The sequence below is a fragment of the Thunnus albacares genome, chromosome 14, assembly GCF_914725855.1.
Source record: "Thunnus albacares chromosome 14, fThuAlb1.1, whole genome shotgun sequence".
NCBI classification, from domain to species: domain Eukaryota; kingdom Metazoa; phylum Chordata; class Actinopteri; order Scombriformes; family Scombridae; genus Thunnus; species Thunnus albacares.
The window spans coordinates 15705815-15729017 of record NC_058119.1 but is presented as its reverse complement, the minus strand read 5'-3'; the positions used below and the strand labels follow the sequence as shown (position 1 = coordinate 15729017).

General features: G+C 41.5%; 1 protein-coding gene across 2 annotated transcripts; it reads right to left on the bottom strand.

The window, feature by feature from the left end:
* Nucleotides 1-1778: 1778 nt before the first annotated feature.
* On the bottom strand, nucleotides 1779-22534 carry efemp1 (EGF containing fibulin extracellular matrix protein 1). Of its 2 annotated transcripts, none has more exons than XM_044373494.1 (11): nucleotides 22308-22534; nucleotides 21584-21687; nucleotides 21363-21408; nucleotides 20888-21166; nucleotides 7980-8102; nucleotides 7564-7683; nucleotides 6102-6221; nucleotides 5761-5880; nucleotides 4757-4883; nucleotides 4475-4667; nucleotides 1779-3786 (listed from the first exon to the last, which is right to left on the bottom strand). In XM_044373494.1, exons 2-11 carry the CDS (start codon nucleotides 21662-21664, stop codon nucleotides 3625-3627), a joined length of 1371 nt encoding a protein of 456 aa, XP_044229429.1. In that variant the 5' UTR covers nucleotides 21665-21687; nucleotides 22308-22534; the 3' UTR covers nucleotides 1779-3624. The 2 variants fall into 2 exon arrangements, with proteins under 2 accessions (XP_044229429.1, XP_044229428.1); XM_044373493.1 differs by having other exon boundaries at nucleotides 22298-22533.
* Between the last annotated feature and the right edge of the window lie 669 nt (nucleotides 22535-23203).

Genomic DNA, 23203 nt, shown 5'->3' with positions numbered 1-23203 from the left:
CTACCTAAAATGACAGACACCATTTTGGGGAAAGAATTTATTTGACTTGCACTCCGATATTTTAGATTGGCCCATGTCCCATTTGCTAACATGGAGGAGGCGGGATTTATGACCTATACTGCAGCCAGCCACCAGGGTGTGATCGAATTGTTTTGGCCTCACTTTTGGGGAACTGTCATGATGTCTATCTTTATATACAGTCGATGGTGGTAGCACTTATAGAGACGTAACAATACATTAACAAAGGCAAGGAAGAAGAAGACTGCAAGCTAGCAAACATGATTGTAAACAATGCTGGATTTAAGATTTAAGAACTAGCGTAGATGTTTTATGAGGAGGGAAATGCATTTAAAACATTTGTTAGGCATCAAGGAGACACAATGCGATTTGGTGAGTAACAGTGAATGTTAATATGACTGTTTACAAGAAAACTTCACAGGGCACCTTTTAGTGTATATTGTGCTTACATGGCGCATCTTAGTGAATAAAACTGTGTAAATTAGCAAAGTTAGCTGATCATTAACTCAGGGTAAGTGGGGGCCCAAAGCTCTTTTTTTGCCCCGAGTGGATGAATCTAGCCCAGACTGTAACTTAGGTAAGCAGGTGAACTGTATTTTGGTGTTCTGTACTGTATTTTTTCCTTTACTGTAATACAGAACCTGACCTTCATGTTTTGTATGGTAGAAAGAATCATTACACTGTAGATTCCTTGAGGATGAACAGCGTTTAAGGATCAGCTAAACTCCACCAACCATCAATCATCTTTACTGATGTTACAATACATTCCTTGATTCTGAAATATCTAGTTGCTTTTTGGCAGATTTAACAGTATAAACTGGAATACATGACTGTTTAATATGAACAGCTCACAAACATCTGATCCAAAACAAGTTCAAGAGTACAAAAAGCAGTTAGAAAAAGACTGTTATTGCATCACAACAAACATTCAGCCTTCCGAACTTACATGACTAATTAGTTTTCTTTTCTGTGATCTTTGGCCAGTGACTTGGGCTTTGATCTATTTAATAAATCTAATAGTGAGCAATGAAATGTCTAGCTATATGCAGGGAGATTAAGTTAATTATCTTCACCTTTACACTGAGTGGAATATTAATCAAGAAGCTGAAAATGTTGCTCTTCTTAAGAGGTTCAGTGCATGATTGTGTCATAGAAAAAGTGGGTGAGCAATGTTTTCTCCTTGGGATTGAATCATGCACGGACAGCAAAAACAGAGAGTTCCTATGAGCGAGGAGCTGAAGATGGGGTTAGGGGAACAATGACACATCATGTATCATCTTACAAGTCCCAACGCTGCTCTGACTAAAGCTCTAGACAGCAGAATGATTGAGTAACAACTTACCATAAAACCACTCCCAACCAATTTCAGATTCTAAATATGTTGTGTGTGTGTGTGTGTGTGCAGGCTTCACGTTTGTCCCTCAGCACACATTGACCCAACATACTGTATTAATATATCCCCCCTGGTTCTATTTAAATAAGATAGATATGGTGGCTGGTGCATCATGTTCACTGCATTTATCATTGTTATATTCAGATGAAATCATCCTCACGTTTTCCCAAAAGTATGGGAAGAGCAGTGGAGCATTTCTCACAACCACTGCACTTTCCATTATACGGCATGTGAAGTGAAGTCAGATCGTGTTCGCTTTGGCACGTGCACCGTGCAGAGCTGCATTTCTCATGATTCACATTTTCAAAAACTGATTCCCTGCTTTGTTTTGAAAATGTTGGATTTAAAAAAAACAGCAGGACCTGGCCCCATTTATCCATCATATTTTATTCAACAATATAACTTTTGCTCTTCAGAGTACAATCAATATAAGATACATATGAAAAAATATATTTTAAATAGAAGAGGAAAAAAAAACATTAAGGCATTTCATTGAAGGAAGTCTTGACAGCACGAATGATTAGATTAGTGTTATATTTTTTGTGTTTATACCTCTAAGGCACTATGGCTGAAACCACATGAAAGATGGATAACTTTCTACGCTTTTCTGCACACAGAGTGGTGATGAGTCCAACAACATACTGCACTGGTTAATGTGGTTTTCAGTGCTGCGTGTCCACAGTGTACAGTGTTTCAGCAATAAGCCAGAACAGACACATGGAGTCATGAAAGGCAAAGCAGGTAGTGAAAGAATTCTGCCAAAAGTGTGGTGGCATTGTATTAATACTTTAATAATCCCCTGTGTCGCACATGCACCAGCTACAAGGCAAAGCGCTGTAATTATCTCTATCACGCAAGCCAGCCTGGTGCCAGTGTGACTTGTTGCCTGGGACCGACATTAGAAAGCCCAGCTGTTGCTCTGGAGAATTACTGTGGCACCAGTGAGCGGTCAGTCGGCTTTAAGCGAGCACAGAAGTGCATCATGCCAAGGTGTGTTATGAAAGCCGACATTTCCTGTGCGTGTTCTTGAGTTCGAGGCTCACTGTTATTGCCTCTCTGACCGAGGGCTGCTAAGACTGCATCACAGAAACGCATAAACAGCTCAACCACATCCACAGAAACCCGGGGCAGCGAACAAGCTCTTTCTCACTCTTTCCCTCTCTCTCTCTCTCTCCCTCTGTGTTTCACACTTCCACTTGCTTGCATGCATAAAAAAGGCAGTCACGCACGCACACACGCGCACACACACACACACACACACACACACACACACACACACACACACACACACACACACACACACATCCACACACACAGATTTGTTACCTAGTTATGTACATGACTTAACTCCTGAGAGCAAAGTCTACGAGCATCAAGCCTGTTGTCGTACAAAGTTTAGTACTCACTCAACTCACTGGCAAATTCCCTCCCTTTACACTTCTGAACTGTTCTGGACTTCTTTGGAAATTATTACTCATGAGTAAAACTATACACAAACTTGCATGAATAGCATGGTGCAGCAGCACTAACCCCTACAACATTTTTCAACAGAAGCTGTGATTTAAAAAGGTCTGTAAATGATTTTTTTTGCCTCAAAAGCTGCTCATACTGGATAGTTATCATTTACATTTATATAGAAAATATGATTTCCCTCTCTTTCTTAAAACAGAGTGCTTCATTGATGCACACACAGGTTTACTGTAAGAAGTTGTGGTCTGAACAAAGTGATGAATGTAGGTACAGCTGCATCAAAAATTCATCACAGTTAGGATGTGTGTCCACTAGGCCTCTTTTCCTGAGTGCCACTGCTCTGTTCCCAATTGTTTTTAGTATGAAAGCAGCAAAAAAAAGCACTACAAGTGAAAATGCTGCATCAAGCACCTTTCTTGTGTTCACTTCAGGCACTTTTCAGGTCAAAAATGTTTCAACTTTATAGATGTTAAGTGCTTGAACACTAAAACTCTTCATCACAATGCTTCCCTGCACCTTGACAGAAAAAGATGCCCAGTGGTCACATTACAACACCAGCTGGACTTTCATGAGCAAGCCTATTGTAATTGCTGTGCTGCTGATCTGGGACAGCCTCTGTTATATGTTGTATGCATGTAATGTATGAAAATGTACAGTATGTTATGCTGATACAGGCATCTGCTGTGTTACACTGTTATGTTTGCTGAACCAGACTTATGTTAGGCTGCGGGGAGCTGCGGCGCTCAGAAAGCATAGGGCCCGACTATGATGGTGAGTCGCAACAGTGAGCTGGAGCGGTAGTTCATGGTCAGATGGTGAGTGATCATCTCCAGGTCCACCACATACTCCCTCGGGCCTGACAGAGGTTTGGTTAGCACCAGCATGGCACTCACATTGCTGGAACGCTGCAAGAAAATATGATCAGTCAGTATGTAAGCATGTAAATACAGAAATTAAATCACATACAATGTAACATTGGTAGGATGTAGTACATTGGAATAGATGCTGCTAGCATTTTTTAGCCATGCTAGCAGAATGCCTCTATAGATGGCAATGTCGGTCCACCACTTTGGTCCCCATTCACTGGCCCCAAATGATGAATACTAATGACTTTGGTAATCCTATGACCATGATGTTGACATTTGCAGTACTGAGTAAAATATCTCAAAAAATATTGGATGGATTGCTGTAAAATTGGGTACACCCATTTATGTGCCTTTCAAGATAAATTGCTGACATTAGCATTTAGCTCAAAGCACCCCTGTGTCTAAGCACAGCTTCACAGAGTTGCATGTCGTTGAGAGTGGCAAATAATATCTTGGAAATTGGGGAGAACAGCATAACTGTAACTACAGATAAGACTTCAGATAACTACAGATACAGATGCCATATGTTAATATAACATCAGGTTGGGTAATAGTACGAAGTGGCATCAGAGGGATGATAATAAAGGATAGATTTAGCTCTGAACTGTCGATTTTAATAGCATCACACCACTGTAACAGTTTAGCATTTATTCTCAGCACATTACCGCCCATTACACCCTCCCCCAGCTTTTCGTGCAATACAAAGAAATAATTCCCATCAACTTACCCGAAGGAAAAATTCCCCTCCCTCATTCCCAGCTTTGATCCTGAAGGTGTTGTGTGTGTTGGCGTAGATGTTGGTGGCTTGGATCTGGAAGATGTCCGCTGGCACAGACCGGTCCGCCTGGATGCTCATGTACTTGTAGACAATTGACGGTGGGAGACCCTGGCACTCAGTCTGAGATCGACAGATACAGCGACTGCAAACACATAAAAATGACGACAATCTCTGGCAGGACTGGCTGCAATGATAATAACGCAACAAAATAAGTGGATGATGTTTACTCACTTTTCAGAGGTTTTGGTATAAGGCGCCTCGCAGGGGTCTCTGGGATAGCAGCGGAAGCCTCCATAATAGTTCCAGCACATGTCCTCCTCTGCGCAGTTATGTGTCCCTGTCTCACACTCGTTTATGTCTGGTGATTGGCAGAGCGACAGAGAAAGAAAAAAAAAGTGTTGAATAGCCAAAAATAGCTGGATAACAATGCTGATATCCCCCACTTCCAAAACACACACAAACTCTACATGCTTAATGAATCAGAGCTGTGAAAACACAGGCTAAGTTCAGTACAGTTTCAGGAATGGTGCTTTAGGGTTGTAGATGCATTTCCAGCAGCTGTGGAGACGCAAGGAAACACAAGAGGGAAGCCTGCAGGGCTGTAGTCGAGGGAAGCCCCCGATTCAACACCACACAGGCGTAACAGCAGTTCTTTCCCTGCAGCACCAATGAAAATAGCTCCATCAAAAGTGCCCCAAACCACAGGGCTATTTCTGGCACAGCAACCTGGATTCATCACCAAAAGGTCCCTCTGACACAACAAGCCGGATTCATGGCTCCCCCTATAAAGCCTGCACCTGACCGAGGGGGAGAGGAAAAAATAACAGCTCACTCTTTGAGGGAGTGCCGGAGCTTCAAATAAATCCACTTCAAGAAACCAACATCATGCATATAAATTCACAGAGGTGGCTTAGCAGGGCAACACAACGTTGCTGTGTTTGTGTTGCCTAACCTCTGCATTCTTTCCATGACAGTGCTGGTTGAGAGCAGCTTTCATTCCAGCATGAGAGGTAGAATAGTGGATGATAGCGGGAATGATCAAGTTCCTCTCAAAGGTTATCTTCAAAGAGTTCAGGAAAAGGAGGAAGGGAGGGAGAGAAGAGGACTCACTTGGGAACTTGTTGTGTGTGAAAAGAGAAAGGAGGATAAAATAGATAAATAAATAAACTAAGAAGGGATAAAAAAAGATTGATGTACGGAAGAGGGAAGAGGAAGGAGGTGGAGGAGTGCAGTACCTTGACACAACCTATTCCCCTGGAGCTGATATCCTTCTGGACACTCGCAGGAGTAACTTCCTGGGCTGTTAATACACTGGTACTGACACATGTAGCTGGAAAAGCTGCATTCATCAATATCTGTCCAGGAAATATGCACACACACACACACACACACACACACACACACACACACACACACAGACAATGAAAAGAAAGATAAAAAAATGTTTTGGATATGTCTGTATGACAGTGTGCACGAACATGCATGTATCTACTACTGTATATCTGTATATAGTATGTACAGTATGTGTGTGTGTGTGTGTGTGTGTGTGTGTGTGTGTGTGTGCCTGTATGTTCACCTTGGCATGAAACCATGTCTTGCGCCAGCTCGTAGCCCTGCTCACACTGGCAGAGGAATGAGCCAATCAGGTTGTAGCAATGGTGCTGACAGGGAGTCTGCACATCACATTCGTTCACATCTGGAACAAACGCAGGCGTTTAACATATATGGTTAAAGGATAATTCTGGTTAATTGCAACTTGAAACTTACTTTCATAGCTTTGGCCCTCATTTCTATTGAAAATATTAACATTGCACTTGCCAAGTTAAACGGTGAAATCTAGGAATGCAGTGTAATTGCTAAAAAAACCCCCAACTGGGCAAGAAACACAAGCAGTCAGACGTTCATACAGGTTTTAGGTTAGCAAAACTCTTTGGGTATTATTAACTGAATGGTCAGCTGTAAACACCCATCACAGTTTACAGACCAACTTCCTGTTTAAAGTTTGACCTGCCATACTTGCCATAGAGATTATTACCAACATTTCAGGTGGTTGACATTTATTTTTATCTCCACACATAGTGGTTTAGATAATTGGGCTACATTATTGGCTTGCTTACAACCTGTTCATCTGACCATTTGTTTCTTGCCCCATTTGACTTCATTGCACCAATGTCGCCATGTTCTCAGATCTCAGAAATGTGTGTGTCCAAACCACAAAACTATGAAAATCCAAAGATGAGATCAAAGACCGAAGTTGTAATCAACCTGGAGATATCCTCCAGAAAGAAATAACAAAACAGTAACAAACTATTTAATTTGCTTATTTAAATTTGGCAAAAATTCTCTGTTGGTTTCCCCACTACAGGCCAAAAGACGGCAGAAAGACAAGCACATATGCACACATTCAACACAACACATGTGCACATGTTTCAACACAGCTGGGAGCAAAGTCATGGGGCTTTGATGGATCTTCTAAATATGTTTGAGAAATAAACAGCTCTCTGTCAACGCACAACATTTTCAATAACTGTCTTTGACTTCAGTGGGAGATTTGCTGTGTAGATTCAGGTTGCACAGCCAGTCTCATGATTGCTTTGAGCTTCTAGGCTTTCCAAGCAGCAGCTTGTGCACCAAAGTCAAACCTGACCTTAAAATATCTGCATCCTGAGAAAACTGAGGACTGAGAGAAACAGGGAGACTGTTAACAGCCATCTGCTGTTGTGTATTACGCAACATCTCTTTACATCTATGTGATTATAACTTTATTTAGCTGTACTTTTATTAATTGCCCTTATTAATGCTCAGATGTTTACTTTTATCATGTTTTATCATGTATGCCTTTACTCTATTATAAATTCTTGTCCTTTCAGTCTGCAGAAGAACAACAGGTGCACAAATCTACTGATATTCAGTCTGGCAACAGTTTAACTGGAAATCCACACCAACACAAGTTATCTGACAGGCCACTTTTGAAAAATATCTTTATAATTTGATGTCGTACGCATAAACACACTCTCACACATGTGCACATGACTTACCAACACAGCTGTGGTTGTTGCTGGCCAACTTGTGACCTGCGTTGCACTCACAGTAGTACGAGCCCGGGGTGTTCACACATTTGTGCATGCAGTAGTGTGTCAGGGCACACTCATCTCTGTCTGCAGTTCAACACAAACACACACAATCATGTACGCAGACACCACACAACGGCTGGATGATGTTCATTCCCGTGATCCTGAGTGCATTAGCGAAACTGGTGAAATGAAGTAAATTTGAAATCTAAACTTACTGACATTAACAGGATATGAGTTTGACAGAAAGATAGATAGCTAATCCTTAAAATCCACAGAAAATGAGATCAGTTCCAGGTACAGAAACATTTTCAAGAGGTCAATTTTAGTCATGTGATAAAGTGAGAGGTGTGTTTGGTGTGTCTGTGAATGACAAGACTCACCTACACAGTGGTCTCCGTTCCTTTGGTAGCCTGGAGGACACTGGCAGGTATAGGAGCCTCTGGTGTTGTAGCAAGTCTGATCAGAGCCACAAGTGTGTCTACCTGTCGCACATTCGTCTATGTCTGCAATGACACACACAAAGACACACACAGACACACTGAGTAGAAGCTACAAGCAGTTAATGCCTGCTGTACCGTATGTAGAAACATATGGCAGACATAGCAAAGCAACATGTCTGGACTATGTGTACCCTGCGATCTGTGATGTGTGAACTGTTTTCCACAGACAGTAAAATCCGTGATCACTGACACCATCACATCACACACATATGGGCATAAACACACGTGTTCACACAGAGAGCAGGCGATTAAATAAAGAGGGCTTTTACCCAGCAGCTCAGGGTGAAGGGGAAAACATAGATCATATCTTCTACTAACAGGACAGCTTTTTGAAAGGAGTAAGTGTGTGTGTGTATGTGTGTGTGTGTGTGTGTGTGTGTGTGTGTGTGTGTGTGTGTGCACAAAAGAGGGAGAGAGACTCAACCGAGTAGCTCTACTGATAAGTTGTGCTTTCTACCGTAACGCCTCCCTCTCTCAACAGACATCCATTAGCCCAGAAGCACACAGATCCAAACACATTCACCTTCTATCTCGCACTCCATCATTAATGAGTTATAACATGATAAGGAGTGTTTTTATGCGTATAAGAAGCTTAGTGACACAAAGCTTCTGTGAAAAAGAGCCACTCTCACTGCTTTACTGCAATGTAAACAGTATATACTTTAGTTTGACTCACTTATGATGAATATGATGTTTTGAATGTCAAAAATAACTGGAAACATAAGCACAATCAGCAGTGTAAGTGTCAGGTTTTGACCAGGTTAAACCACCAAAAAGTGCCTTTTTCTCTCTAATTATTATTTTCATTGAAGCCATATTACAGAATATTAGAGTGAAAAAAGTTACTTTTTCAACAGAAATGTTAATTTTCCAGCTTTGGCTAAAATAAATAACTCAGTAAGGGAAAGATTCTCCCTTTTGTTGATCTTAAAATCACATTTTCAATTTTGGTTTCTTTGAAGCCAGAGTTTCTTAAAAAAGGTTTTCTCACAATAACATATGATGTAAGCCGCTCATCCCATTTTTGGGAACTTCTGTCTTTCTCAATCTTTCTCACACAAACACACACACACACACACACACACACACACATACACTACAAATACGCCCATATACTCATCTCTACAGGCACACCAGCATTCCTCTTGGGTGGTCTGACACAACCCGTCATATGCAGACAGCCAGTGGGCATCAGTTTAACAGTATGTCAGACAGTTATCCTCAATACCACACGCATACACAGGAAAGGGGGGGGGGGGGTACTATTACTGCATTGTGATTTGACACGTGTGTAACCTAATAGCAGTCAAAAGAAAAGAGACACCTGAATCTGAGGTGAGTGGAAAACCTAAAGTTGTGCTCTTCTCTCCTAAGCAGGCTGTGCTGCTTTGATAGATATGACTTATATTAGACTTACAAAAGATCCAGCCTGTAAAACGGACCTGAATTATATGTGCAGGAAAGCCCAACTTGCTGCAGCACAGATATCTTGAACTGATATTCATCATGTGATGTGGTCTCAGCTGGGAAAGATCATGCCCTTTGAGGGCCTCAAATGCCAGTCCCACAACCTCCACCCCCCAGTGGGACTGGTGCCGGTGAGAAATGGGCTCCACTTGCTGCGGAAGAGCCCGTGAAACAAAAGGTGGACAGAAGGTAAGGTGTCTTCAAACCTTAAAAGGAGGAGAGGGAAGAGGGCTAAAATGTGCTCAGCTCTATGGGGGCACAGTGATAAGATGAAGTCAGTACATTAGGGACAAAAGCAGGGCTTATCTAGAGGTGCACCTGAGAGACATCAGGTGCAAACAGCATACAGAGGGAGAATGCACAGATGGGGCTTGTTGCCCATTGACTCGCTTTGAAAAGGACAAAGATAAAAGCAGTGTTGTTCTGGAAAATCTATGCTCTGATGTGGCTTGAAAGGCATCTGGGAAAGTGCAACCAGCACCACCAGGGGGATACCGACTAACTAGAAAGAAGACCAGAACCTTTGTGACAAGAAGCCCTGGAGCATCAGGGTCTGCAACTTTCAGATTCAGCCTCTCAGGTCAGGAGATCTACCTATTCTGGATATGGATGATAGATTTCCCATTGTGGTATGTACGGCCACAGATATGCAAGTACAGCTACAACCACAACTATTTGTTTTTGCATGATTTATAAAGATTTAAGTGGGTTTATCCGGTTGTATCTGTCCTGTCCGGGTAACAACGTCAATATGGTCTAACTTCATCCCTTCAGTTGATGATACAGTAAATTCAGGTCTGTGTTACCTTGCAGGTCACTGACATTCATTATAAACATATGGTTAAACAGCTTCAACAAAAACAACACTTATCTATGCTGTAATCTGAACATGCAGAAATTTGCAGGCTGATGCAAAAGACAACTAAACAGTTGCCAAAGTATTAGCTAGCCTTGACGGTTAGTTAGCTGAACCCTGGGGTTGCAGTCCTGTTGTTTATACAAGAGCAACAAAATATTTGAATGAATGTCAACAAATTGTTCAACAGAACACACCAAGAGTCGGAAGCTGAGATCAAGTTTAATGTGAATCATAAGCATACCTACTTACTGGAGGTATTTAGTGATTCATTGAGACTGGAAATGCCCTGCCTTCTGGCAGTACATTCAGACAACACAAGTCCGAGACTCCTGATTACTGATAAAAAAGTTCATTGTTGATGTTGTCAGAGTGCCAAGACGCAAACAAAAGTGTGTTAGACAGACTAAAATAGACTTTAGAGTCTACAGCTAGCGGTTCTGTGAGGCTATACCTTGATCTAAATGCTGACATCAGCATACTAACATGTTAACAATGACATGCTAGCATGCTGAAGTCTCGCAGGTATCGTGTTTACAATTTACCATAGATTGTGACCTGATGGTGGTGCTAGATAAAAAGTAAGGGGATCATCAAAATTATTATAATTCATCCTGGAGGGACCATGAATATCATATCAAATATCAAATTGTCACATTTGAGAAGCTGAAACCAGCAAACGTTGCCATTTTTGGCATTTGGCAAATTACTAAAAACAATTTTCTGTCGATCGATAATTCAACTAATCGTTGTAGTTCAATTTCAATCCATTGAATAGCTGTTGAGACATCTCTCTCAAAGCCACAATTGTGAAAATGTCTTCCTGGTTGTTCTACAAGACAAGTCAGGGAATTAGCCAGCGATCAGCAAAATGGTTTCATCATAGGAAAGGTTGTATTTGATTGAATTGTTCTACTGTTGCGATTGGTTTAAGCATTGCGATAAGTAATTAGGGTGCATAGTTCAGCTGATTGCAGTTGGCACACTTGACTTTAATCAGACTGAATTCAGGACAAAATCTGAGCCAGAGCTGGTCCACATACGGCCTCAAGACTTGGGCCATGAATCAACTACTGAAATATAGCTGCATTTGTTCTAGTTTGGGGTCATTGTTGCCAACCAGAATTACATCAGGTGCATTTGGGGTGATTTTGAAGTGTCATTCAGCTGGAAAATGTCAGACAACAATGACATTCATGCCACTGTTGGGCAGAGTGGTTTTGGCTACGTAGATGGCTACATAAATCACTAAACCAGGTGTCGCTGGTGCAGGGCAGTTGTCTGCGACTAGATCATGTTGCAACACTGTCCAACATGAGGTGTAGAAACCATGAGCTGTTACAGAAAGAACGTGCGGCACATGGCTGACTGTAAATTGCTTAAATGTGAATAATTCGGTGATGCTTCTTAAGAAGTTCTATGTACGGAAAAGTCAGAGTCATCCTCACTCCCTTCAAGAAAGCTTAGAGATCTCTAAATAAAAGCATATGTGCTGAAAGCAATCCAAAGGTTCACTCACGGGAATATCTTGCGGTAACTGCTACTTTGTCACTAAACCTTTAAGAAGCTGCCAATACAAAGTTTCACAGATGTTTGTGTGTGCGTGTGTGTAAGTGTGGGTGGGGAGGGAGGGCATCCCACACTGGCTGGCTCTTCAGTCCCATAAAGCCTCCACAGCTTACCACATCCAGTACAGTCCATATAGTTTACACAGAAAAACAGATTTTTACTGCAACAAGCCATCAAACGTGATGATGTGTTGCGTGTGGGGAGAAGTGACTATTCTCTGAGGTCAGATTTTTTTTTATCAACATTTATTTAACACAGCCTGTTAGTTTCTAAGATAAGGCTGTCCAGAAGAAGAGTGGAAGATGTGGAAGGAAAGAATGAGGAGAAAGGGTGGAGGCCTTTTTTTTTTTTTTTTTTTAAACAAAAAAGCGCTTTTTAAGATTTGAAGTTAGATTTACGGCCGTGTGTGCATATGTGATGTCAGAGTTAAAAACTCCTTGCTTTTCAGGGAGATTAATTCTAAATGCCTTGTGGGAATTGGGGGAGTAACGGGGATGGCGGCAGCTCAAAGAATGTGAGTGTGTGTGTGCGGACGAGAGGGTGGGTGTGTGTCTGAGGTCCCGTTTGAGGTGCTCGAGCATTAAATGGCCTTTTGCTAGACTTTACGGGTCAAACACTGTAAAGAGGTGCTTCTTTGCTGTGTGCGCATATGTGGGTTAAGTCCGTGCATATGTGTGCAAAAAAAAAAAAAAAAGGCATGTGTGTCCAAAACGGGGACTGAAAATTGTTTGGCCTGAATTCAGAACAATGTGTTATTTGCTCCAGATTTATTCTGACATGATAGGGCTTGTTGTAATTATCACTTGAGAGCATTTAGTCTTGTTTTCACTGAACCACTGCAGTGGAAAGCCGGAGTTGTTCCAAAGAACAGTTGGAGCCATCCTGCTGTTGGACAGCATCTCTGTTTCCCTCTGATTATTGGATAATTCAATCTTTGGGAAAGCAGGGGGCAAGATGTGCGATGTTAATAGCCCATAAAATTTCACAACGTCAAATTTATCAGCATGTCATACACCAGCCCCTGAGCGTTTGGTTTTGCTCAACCTCAAACACCTTAATATCACCGCTCCTGGCAAATGCTGCACGTTGTTCCTTTTTTGTGCGTAATTCTCTCTGCAATGCGGTGTGAAATGCAGCCTTCACTGTCTTGTACACGACCTCAGGACTAATGGGAGTGGTAGTGTTTCCCTTTCAAAGCAAGCCCAAACACAAAGCTGATAAGAAATCAAAGAATTCAAGACACTCGAGCCTTACATTCGGTGTATTTCCATCCGTATTAGGGCATGAAATATTTCCATGCTCTGGCTATTCGCACCCCTCCCAAGATTCCCCTCTCATCGCTCATTGTTCAGGAGAAACAGGATTTTCAGTCATGCTGACACTTACTAACTGATTTGTGAGTTTGTTCCGCACTCATCTAAAGGTCGGGCAGAGTCTTGACGTTCTTGAAAATCCGTCCAGTGTGCCAGCTACATTCCCATTTTGCTTCGACTGATAATAACCTTTCCTGTTACTCTGAAAATGCTCTGGAACTCTCCTGCTATTCAACATGGAGATCAATCACTTTACCCGCCTGACTGTAGCCATTTACGGCCTTTGAAGCACATTTGTGGCATGGAAGGAATGAAACCTGTAAATGTGGATGCCGAAATATGGTCAAAATATCACTGCGATAACATAAAATCAAGAAGAGAAGAAACTCTGTGATCGCATGTGAGCGTCACAGTGATTTATAGCAGCCCTGTGTCCCTTTCCATCATGAGGTAAACGGAAAGATCAACACATGTAAGCACATCAGAGGAGGAAGCAGCTGGCCGCTGAACAGGCACCGACCTCAGGGAGAATAATAACAACAACATTAACACCGAGGAGGCACGGCAAAGCTGCTTCCCCCCTTTGCTCCTCTCTGCCATCGTTGATGTGATGGCAGGGAGGAGTCAGCAGCAAAGCACACGCACAAGCCAAAAGAGCGGCTGCCTGCAGGATGGTTGGATTATATTCATGGAGACAGAAAGGTACTCTGGCAGTCATAAAAAGCTGATGAAATACTGTCACAGTGGTATGTCCACTGGAAATGATTCTCTCCAATGACATTTATTTGAAGATTCCTCATGTAATGTGTATATTTTGTTTTGGGATGTTATCACTGTGGTTGCTTCAGTAAGTTGTTGAAGTGCTTTGAATTCTTTTGACTGTTTTTAAGATCAAAAGGTTAAAAGAATATTTCCATAGAGACATTACCAATGTCAAAATACATCCAGCAATTAAAGGAGCATTAAATAGTCTTTTAAGAACTTTATTAGCAGCTGAGGAGTTACAACATCAACAAGTTTCTGCGACACATCCTCATCATTAAACGACCACATGTACCATGCACTCCAGAATGACCCATGGGAGTGCTTTCTAATATGCTGCCTCTGTTTGTGCTTTCCAAAACTGTTACAAATCACTGTTAAAAAATAATTATGTTTTATGGTGTGACAACGCTGTGGTTAATGTCTGGTTTGGTTTAGGCCCAAAAAACACTTGGTTAGGGTTATGGAAAGATCATGGTTTGGGTTAAAAGGATCCCTTGAAACATGGTGTGGGTTAAAGTTACTACTTCCTTAAAGTTAGGCAACCTTCGTTGTCATGGCAACAGTAAACACTACGACAATCATAGTTAGGGTTTTTAAAAAACTGTCCTGACTTGCGGTTGGAAACCTGACACTTGCGGTTGGAAACGGGAAGCAAACAGTGGTCTGTTGCAGCTAAGTCCACTTTTTGCCATCTATCTATCTGGCCATCCACCCAACCACAGATGTATAAAGAGAACTGGATACAGGGAGAGCTCCAGGATATGAAGCAAATTTGACCTAGCGGCCAAATCGTGTAATTACAATGTCAAAAAGACTTTTTCCCATAGACTTACATTGTGAAACAGACGTCTGTAAATCAGCAGATACATTTTTTTGAGCATCACAACCCCACGAAATGACTTGTTTCACTATCAGAATTTGATCCATTCGGTCTGATCACATTTATAAAGTCTAAAAGAGCTGCACAACTGAATTGTTTTATCCCCATTCGAGTTAGCCGGAGGGCTAAACTGGAAGTAGCCGACAGAACTGGCAAAAATCACATTTGCTCTATGGGCCCCACAGAAGCGGAAGCAATGCAGAAGAAGTTGAACTTTTTTTCAAGTATATCTAGCTGCAGCAGCAGCAGCACGAATGTGAAGGAAGCTGAACTTCCACACACATTCACAGAGTGCATGGAGATTCCAGTAAAGGTTTTGTAATGGACCCCTAGTGCTGCTGACTCATCAGAAATATTATAAAATAATAAATGAATGATGTAGCACATTACCCCCTAATGCAGTGTAATAAAAAGTCAAAAATTATCAATTATAATCATTGTGTTGGGGTGTTCAACCCATATCAGTAACATACCAAACTAGACAGGCTAATGTGGGATTCAGAAATGAGACTAAAAATCATGTTTTCAAGTTTTAGTAAATGCATGTGTTTGAAACTGTAATGAGCCCAAGATGTGATGTTTGTGAAAGTTATTCAGTTATTCACATTAACGTATTAAAACTATATGTTGATGTTCATAAATATCAACATTAATTTATGAATATATTTTTAGCAGTTAGACAATTCATAGTTTATCCTCATTATTTCTGCTTAATAGTTGCAACCTATATTGATACTTATTTTTTCAAATTATTTGGTCTTCTTAAGCCACCTTTTGTTTGCGTTTATTCATTGATTAGACCACATTATTTGTGCTGAAAGTCATATAGTGCTGTGGCTCAAATGCATAGACTAGGTTATCCTCATTCTTTACTTAATAGTTGCTAAAATTGCTACCTTTAATAACATTTTCAATTTATTTTTGATCTGCTATGGTCTATTGTCTTCCTCAGCCACCGTAGTGTTGTGTACAAGTGGGCGTGGTTTGGACTCTGCAGCTGCTGCAAACAAATTATGACAATTTCCTGGTTTAAAGGGGTCATGGTTTGTAGGAGGTGTGGTTTGTAGAGTCTGCAAGGCTGCAGCCTGACCCTTCTCATTTTTTTGGCTTCATGTGCTACTGACCAACTTTCATAGGAATGAATGGGGCCCCGCCTCTGACACTGTATCCAGTTCTCTTTATACATCCATGCACCCAACCAGCCACCTCCAAATAATTTGTCACCTAATATAGACGTCATCTGAACTGCGTCACTTCTCCGGGTCATAATTACAATAGCCACTAGATGGCGAGTGTCACTCAAATGTAACTATAGTTCGTTTTTGCTGGCTGAATTTTTGACCTATACTGTCATTTTTCTATTGAGGACGGGCTGGGCCAAACATCTCAGTAATGTTGATTTACTGGTACTAACCTTAGAGCCGAACCAATACTGGATTTTTGAGGCTGCTATCGATGGTGACATCCAAGAGTTAAACAAGACTTTAAAGAGGCTACAGCCATGCTAGCACTTCTCTAAGGTCGTACTTAGGCACAGAGGTGTTTTGTGCTAAATGCTAACATCAGCATGCACTATGAAACCGAATCCCTAGATTTTTTCCCATAAAATTCAATTAATTTACCCATTAATAATAATGGAGTAAAGTATCTATTAATGGGTTTTTAGGGAATAATAAATGGATGGAAATAAATTAACATTTAATAACTGAATGGATTATTTGCACAGTTTAAACAGCTCTTCATTAGTGTCATTAGTGTTGCAAGTATTTGGTTATAAAACAAAGATTAGGCAAATTACATTTTTTACCTGATGATGGTACTGGAAAATAAATACATCACCAAAGAAATTACAATTCATCCACTTGAATGAACTTGAATGTGTCATTAACCCCATAGTTGTTGAGATATTTCAGTCTCAACCTACCGACAGACATCACTATAGCGCCACGCTGCTAGCATAGCTAAAAAGCAACTACAATTAAAATGCTCAAAGGTGCTACACTCATTCACCAAAAGCTAGTTGTTACAGCTGAAGCTGCAGAGTAGCAGGTGCCCCGAGCTGGACAGTAAAATCACAGGGCACTGGGACAATCACACAGTGAAGGTGTACTGATGCAGGACAGTGCAAATCATCCGTCTGAACACAGGTGGAAGGCAAGAGCTTAGCTGGTAATAGGAGGGTTCAACAGGCACAAAGGTGTGCCTCAGGTGTCTTTTTGTTTGAGTAACAAAGTGGGTCAGTTTTCATCAAGCAAAGGCTTTGTGTGTTTGATCCCACTTCCTCCTGTCAAACAACAAAATTGTTGCAGAATGTTTTAATTTAACATCCTGTGTATCCTGTATCGTATTCACCTCAGTGTTCCCTCTCTGTGCAGCAACATTTTCCATATCTGTGCTGCTTTCCCTTATCTTTGATGGATGTTTACAGAGAAACAAACAGTAACAGGATAACATCTGAAGGAATTTCCTGAGAAACTGCAATTGCTCCCTGTGTTTCCTCACATCTTTTTACATTGTCTGTGGATCGGTAAAGACCCATGGCTGGGGCTTATTTCTTCAAAAGGTATTTGTCATGACGAGACAACAACAAGTGGAGCTATAAAGTATAAACTCTAAAGGTCAAATCATGAAGCTCGCTGGCAGTGTCTTGTTGTGCTTCGCAACTGCTGGGCTCTCTCTGCTTGTTCTGCTCTCTGCATTCCTGCGTCTCGCAGATCGATCCGATGCTTATCTTTCAAGGTGGTGAGTAATTCCTACCATCACAAAAGATGGGAGCAAACGGAAAAAACAACCACCACTGACATTCCAGAGATATTCCTCCCAAGTGCATTGCATGTTCGTGGAAAAATGTTATTGCATGCGCTCGGCCTTGTTCGGAAAAGTACACACGTTCTCTGTCACACAGGGCTTAAAGAGTCTTAATAGAACATATTTAGGAAAGATTTCCATCCAGTGCAGGTGAAGAAGCGTCCAGACGTAGCTGAAATTAGTCAGGCATGTAGGTGGTAATGTGGCCTACCTGACCTCAGGAAACCAGACAGGTAAACAGGAGTGGCATGTCCTTTCATGTCCCATACTGCAGTGCATGAGTATCTAATTTAAAGATGAAAAATAAAAAGGCAGCAGCTAAAGTATGTAAACTCGAGACTAACAGGAGGAGAATAACAGAACCCACATGGTGTAAAACATGATATCATGTATCTTTGGCCAACATCAAGATGCCTGAAAGTAAAGTTATGTTAGTATTTCTGAAACATGGGGGGAGTACTCACAAAACAGTGAGAATCAGATATACTGTATCTGCTTTTTCACAACTGATTTGATGGACGACCTTCATTTCTGGGAGGAAGTGATCTCACCTCTGCTGAAAATAAGACTTCATATGCATACACAGGACTACAACAAGCTACTTGTCAGCATCTCACGGTAGCAAACACAGTAAGTATGTGTGCGTGTATGGTGGGAGAGGGGAGGTCATGGAAATGAGAGGCATCATTAAGCTGTCACACATACAGTAAAAGTTTATAGTTTCTCTATGTGGCAGCGCTGGAGCAGGGCGCCAGCTTCCCCTATGTGTCACTACAACAACACACACTTAAGCTCAGGTTCACATGGAGGGCCAAAGGGCTTTTTTTGCCCATATGCAAATAGCTGACCACATGGAAATGAATATTAAAGCTACATTTAATTGGATAAATATAGGTACAGTGTATTATATAATTTGTGGTTTGTTTCACTTTTAATCAGCATAAAGAATACTGTATTTCATATTAGCTTTTTTCCTTTTCAGAAACTTTTTTTTTTTTTTTTAGCAATTTAGGTTGTGTTTTGGAAAATTGGCTCCATTTTGTGCAGAGGATTTAGCTGATCTCGCCACACACCGCAATAAGTCACCAAAACAACTCGAGCCATGACGTTGTTACAACCTGGCTTGGTTAGTGCTCGGGCACTTCTGTGGTTATTTAGTCAGTGTCAGCCTTTCATCCTCCCCTTTGCCCTACCTGACTCGGCACTCTAGGCTTCCTCCACAGAGTGGTGAGTTAGCAGGGAAGGAGCCTGCTGTAAGCGCTATTTGATACACTGAGGTTTCCCCCTCCCCATTGGAAGTTAATGGGAATTCCTTCGCTAGCAAGATACGTAGCTGTGCAAAACAGCTACTGTGGAAAAAAAAAAATGAAGAAGAAGAAGAAGAAGAGGAGACAATTCTATGTCCAAGAACAATTGGCTCATTGTAGCAAGTTAAAGGTAATGACAGAGAAACCGGAGACTGATGTAAACAAAGATTATAACACTATACAGCAGGAAAAAAACAGCACGAGACGCCTTCCAGTTAAAACTACAGTCATTTCAAAGCAATAACACTGACAGTAACAGCCTATCTTTGTTTAGCCCATGCACTGAAACCACATGCCAGTGAATGAGTAAGTATTATACCTATGCCAGCTCGCTTATGTGGTTACTTTAGCTGATATGCTGCCATGTTTTACACTCCAATAAAACCTAATTGGGTTCCAATTCAGAGAAACACATAAAGCACCTAACACATATCTTTGCCCCAGGTGTAAAATCAAATTTGTTACTTTCACTGCAGCCCTGTGACCACAGGCCTCGCCACACCACCACTCACCACACACCTCTGCCTTTTTGGCAAGAAGAGTTCCTAACCACTGAACACATGTACGGTAATGCACTTTGTCTAACATTGTATTTATAGAGCAAACTTTTCATACCCCCCCCCCCAACAACTCTCTCTCACATTTAAACCAAGACAGATGACAAACTAAAGGCTGTAAGAGGTTACGAGTGAGATATCAGAGATTCTTTCTAAGGTTCAGCTATGAACATCTGGCACAAAGCAGCAACGAATGGCACCACTGTGTGTGTGTGTGTGTGTGTGTGTGTGTGTGTGTGTGTGTGTGTGTGTGTGTGTGTGTGAGAGAGAGAGAGAGAGAGAGAGAGAGAGCGAATCTTTTAACCACTCCCCATTTGAGAGGATCAAAGAGTCTCGCTCAAACACACCCACACAGTCTTGTGCAGCTACCAAAATCAAAAGCAAGTCAAGGCCCGGGGAATATCCACTAAAGGTGTAAAGGTTTGCCACAAATTTTATAAATTCTCCTTGATTTTCCCCTGAAGCAGACAACCTAAAAACCCCAAAACAAGAACAATTTTTAGTTTAGTTGAACTCAGGCCAAAAACATCACGCTGCGAGCGACCAAAGAGTTTAGAAAACATGACATCACGGCGAGGAAAAAAAACCAAGAAGCTTGCAACACATCTGGCTGCTACGCATGGTTTAGCTGTTGATGGCTGTCAGACAGATGGATGAACAGTTCACCTTTGCAGCTCTGATTATTGAGGCTCTGAAGCCATTAGCAAGTAATTATCAAATACCTACAGTACGTGGCTCTGCTAGAGACACATCCTTCCAGGCAGCAGCGCTGCATCTGGCCAAGCGCAACAAAAGCACAATGTTGATATTCAGGAGATAAAAACCCCTTAAGGCCAAATACTTTTCAGTATCAAGATTGAATTCTGTTTGTATACTGCAGTACACAGCAGTCAGTGCAGTGGGATTCCAATCTGTACGACATTTTTAAACTGTTGTAATCTGTCTCATGAAGGCCTCCTTGGCTGAAAGTCAAATTTTTGAATATTCTGGAAGATTAAAGAAAAAAATATTCATGGAGCGAGCATGGCAGAACATATTTTGTGGTTCCACCTCTGCTCCTGCTGACAGAGTCCGATTTCTCTCCTGAGGAGCTTGTCAACACCACTTGCTGAGATAAGAGGAACAGTTTCCATGTGTCAGTGTAAAGTAGTCAAAAATGAATGGCTAGTTTTTCAAGATACTTAATATCATCTTATAGTTGAAAGGAGAGGTGGAGGTGTGCTTTTCTTCCCCTTTCAAACCCAGCCTATAAGCAGCTTATCTTACCTCTGCAGAGGTTTTGGTCATCTGCAGTGAATCCGGATGAACAGCGAAGGGTCCGGGTATGCTGAGAGACCCTCGGGCTACCTGGAAACCGTGGGAGCTGAGGTGGGCTTGGTGGGACTGGAGGGACGGGTGGGACAGGTTCCGGCAGCGGCACCTGCTCGCCATCCTTACTGATATAGATGACGGCACTCTTGGGGAGGCAGAGGTACCCACCAAAGTGGTTAATACACTGCATCCCTCCTTTGCAGGCATCACTTAATAAGGTACACTCGTCGATGTCTGACACAGAGAGAGCAGCATGACAAGAAAGATAGAAACAAAGACATTAAATATGCCACTTCATTTTCTGTACTGGAATTATTTTAACTGGATAAAGGTACAACTTACTTAGATGAAAACAAATGAAAAAATAAAGACAGGATTACACTCATTAAGCATGAAAAGGGTTTTTTCAGTTCTATTTGGCATTTCTCACCTCTGCACTGTTCCCTCACACGGTCATACTCATACCCTTCCGTGCACTGTGAAGGACAGATAGCGATCACCATAAGATATTTCATATGTAAACACATGAATCCTGTGTTTTCTCCATCACCAAGTGCAGGTAGAGAATCTCAAACAGACCAGCGACTATTAAACCTGCACTGACATTAAACACTTTACTGGTAAAAAACAAAACAAAACCCTTCTACTTACTGTGTAGGAGATGGGCTCCTCAGCCTCCTGGGAGAGGACGTGTGTGAAAAGCGCACAAAGAAAGACGCAGATCCCCAGCATGTCGACGAAACGTCGGAGTGGCACTGTAACGAGACGCAGAGCAACAAAGTGGATAGAGCGTGCAAGATCATTTTTTGCTTGACAAGCCTACAAGTTTTAATACCAGTTATTACATCATTGATGGCATTGCTTAACGAGTCCCAACATCTCCCGCTGCTGGCGTGATGTTTATGTTGGCAACGCTCCAGCTAAATCTGCGACTTCAACTGAGTGAAGTCTTTTTCTGCTGTTTTTCTCCAAAAGGATTAGTGCGTAATACGCGTAAAGATCGTGCGTAAACATGCCCTTGTGTGTCAGTCAGTGTCGGGAAAATGAACGAGTTAATCAGCCATGCAGAGCTCACGTTGATTAAATTTCCACCTTTGCACTAGATAGGCTACATGTGCAACTTTAACAAGCTGCTCGATCAAATATTGTGTGCGCTCTCTTGATTCCAGCCTTGTCTCAGGATACTGACACTTGTTACTGGAAAATTCCTTGAGACAGGCGAAACTAAAACAGAAACAAGTGGCACTGCAGATTTTGTTCTCACTCGTTGAGATGAACAGCTCTTAAAGAGTGTATTGTTTTCATTATCTGATCAAAGCGCTGTGTGCAGTAGCTTTGTCATCCCGTGGCGCCTTGGAGACGTACCTGGAATTACCTGCGGATCTCCAACTCTCCTGGCGTGTTGAAGAAAACGTCCCTGGTTTATGTTTTGTTTTGTTGCAAATCCGAGAGCTCGCGAAGCCTTTTTATCCTGCAAACTGTGCAGTGGATGTTAGATGGTTTGTCGGAGTGCAAGCAGCACTTGTGATGAACATGCGGTTCGTACAGTATGACATGCTGGGGGCGGTGTACCGGGCAGGTTGAGCTCAGGGTTTTTCTCTCACCGGGGTGCAGTAAACGATCAGCAGGCTGCAGTGGCTCCCTCTATGGACTGACGAGTAGTGATTAAAAAAAAAAAAAAAAAAAAAAAAAACAACTTAAATTCTGTATATTATCAGAAAATTATCTATAGTCTAAACTGAACTGATTATACTTTTATTATTATATACGTTTATTCATGAAAAAATATTTTTCAGCCTAATAAATATCACTGCATTTCTACTTTTGGCACGCATGCATTAAAGCTTGAACCTAGAATTTATTGATCAATAATTCATTACAGATTATTCAGTTAAAAAAATCAGTACATCCTTGCTTTCTATTAAAAAATTATGCACCAGTTTTCTTTTAACACTCCTTTAGGGAGTTTAGTGGTGTTATCCTTATATTCTGGGACATTTCAGTATTTTCTATGAGGAAATCCATATTCCATGTCATTTTTACATTCTTACACCATTTCTCTGTGTTATTTTAAGAATATGTCTCCATAAGGTTGGGTGGATGTGACTTGTAGACTCCATCACGCTGTAAGGGACCTCAATGCCTGTGTATGTGTATGTATATGTACAATATGTTTGTGCAGCAGGTGGTAAAATCAAATCATGTGTTGAAGATCTCTGTCAACAACCACTACATTAGCCTCTAATACATTTCATGGTGTTTACAAGATGC

What these genes read in the sequence shown, in the direction of transcription:
- efemp1 (XM_044373494.1), bottom strand. Translation starts at nt 21,664, where the DNA reads ATGCTGGGGATCTGCGTCTTTCTTTGTGCGCTTTTCACACACGTCCTC. An exon ending in GAACGGAGACCACTGTGTAG is followed by an intron (nt 7,684 to 7,979) that starts GTGAGTCTTGTC and finishes GTTGAACTGCAG; the next exon opens with ACAGAGATGAGTGTGCCCTG. An exon ending in GAGGGGAATTTTTCCTTCGG is followed by an intron (nt 3,787 to 4,474) that starts GTAAGTTGATGG and finishes ATTTTCTTGCAG; the next exon opens with CGTTCCAGCAATGTGAGTGC.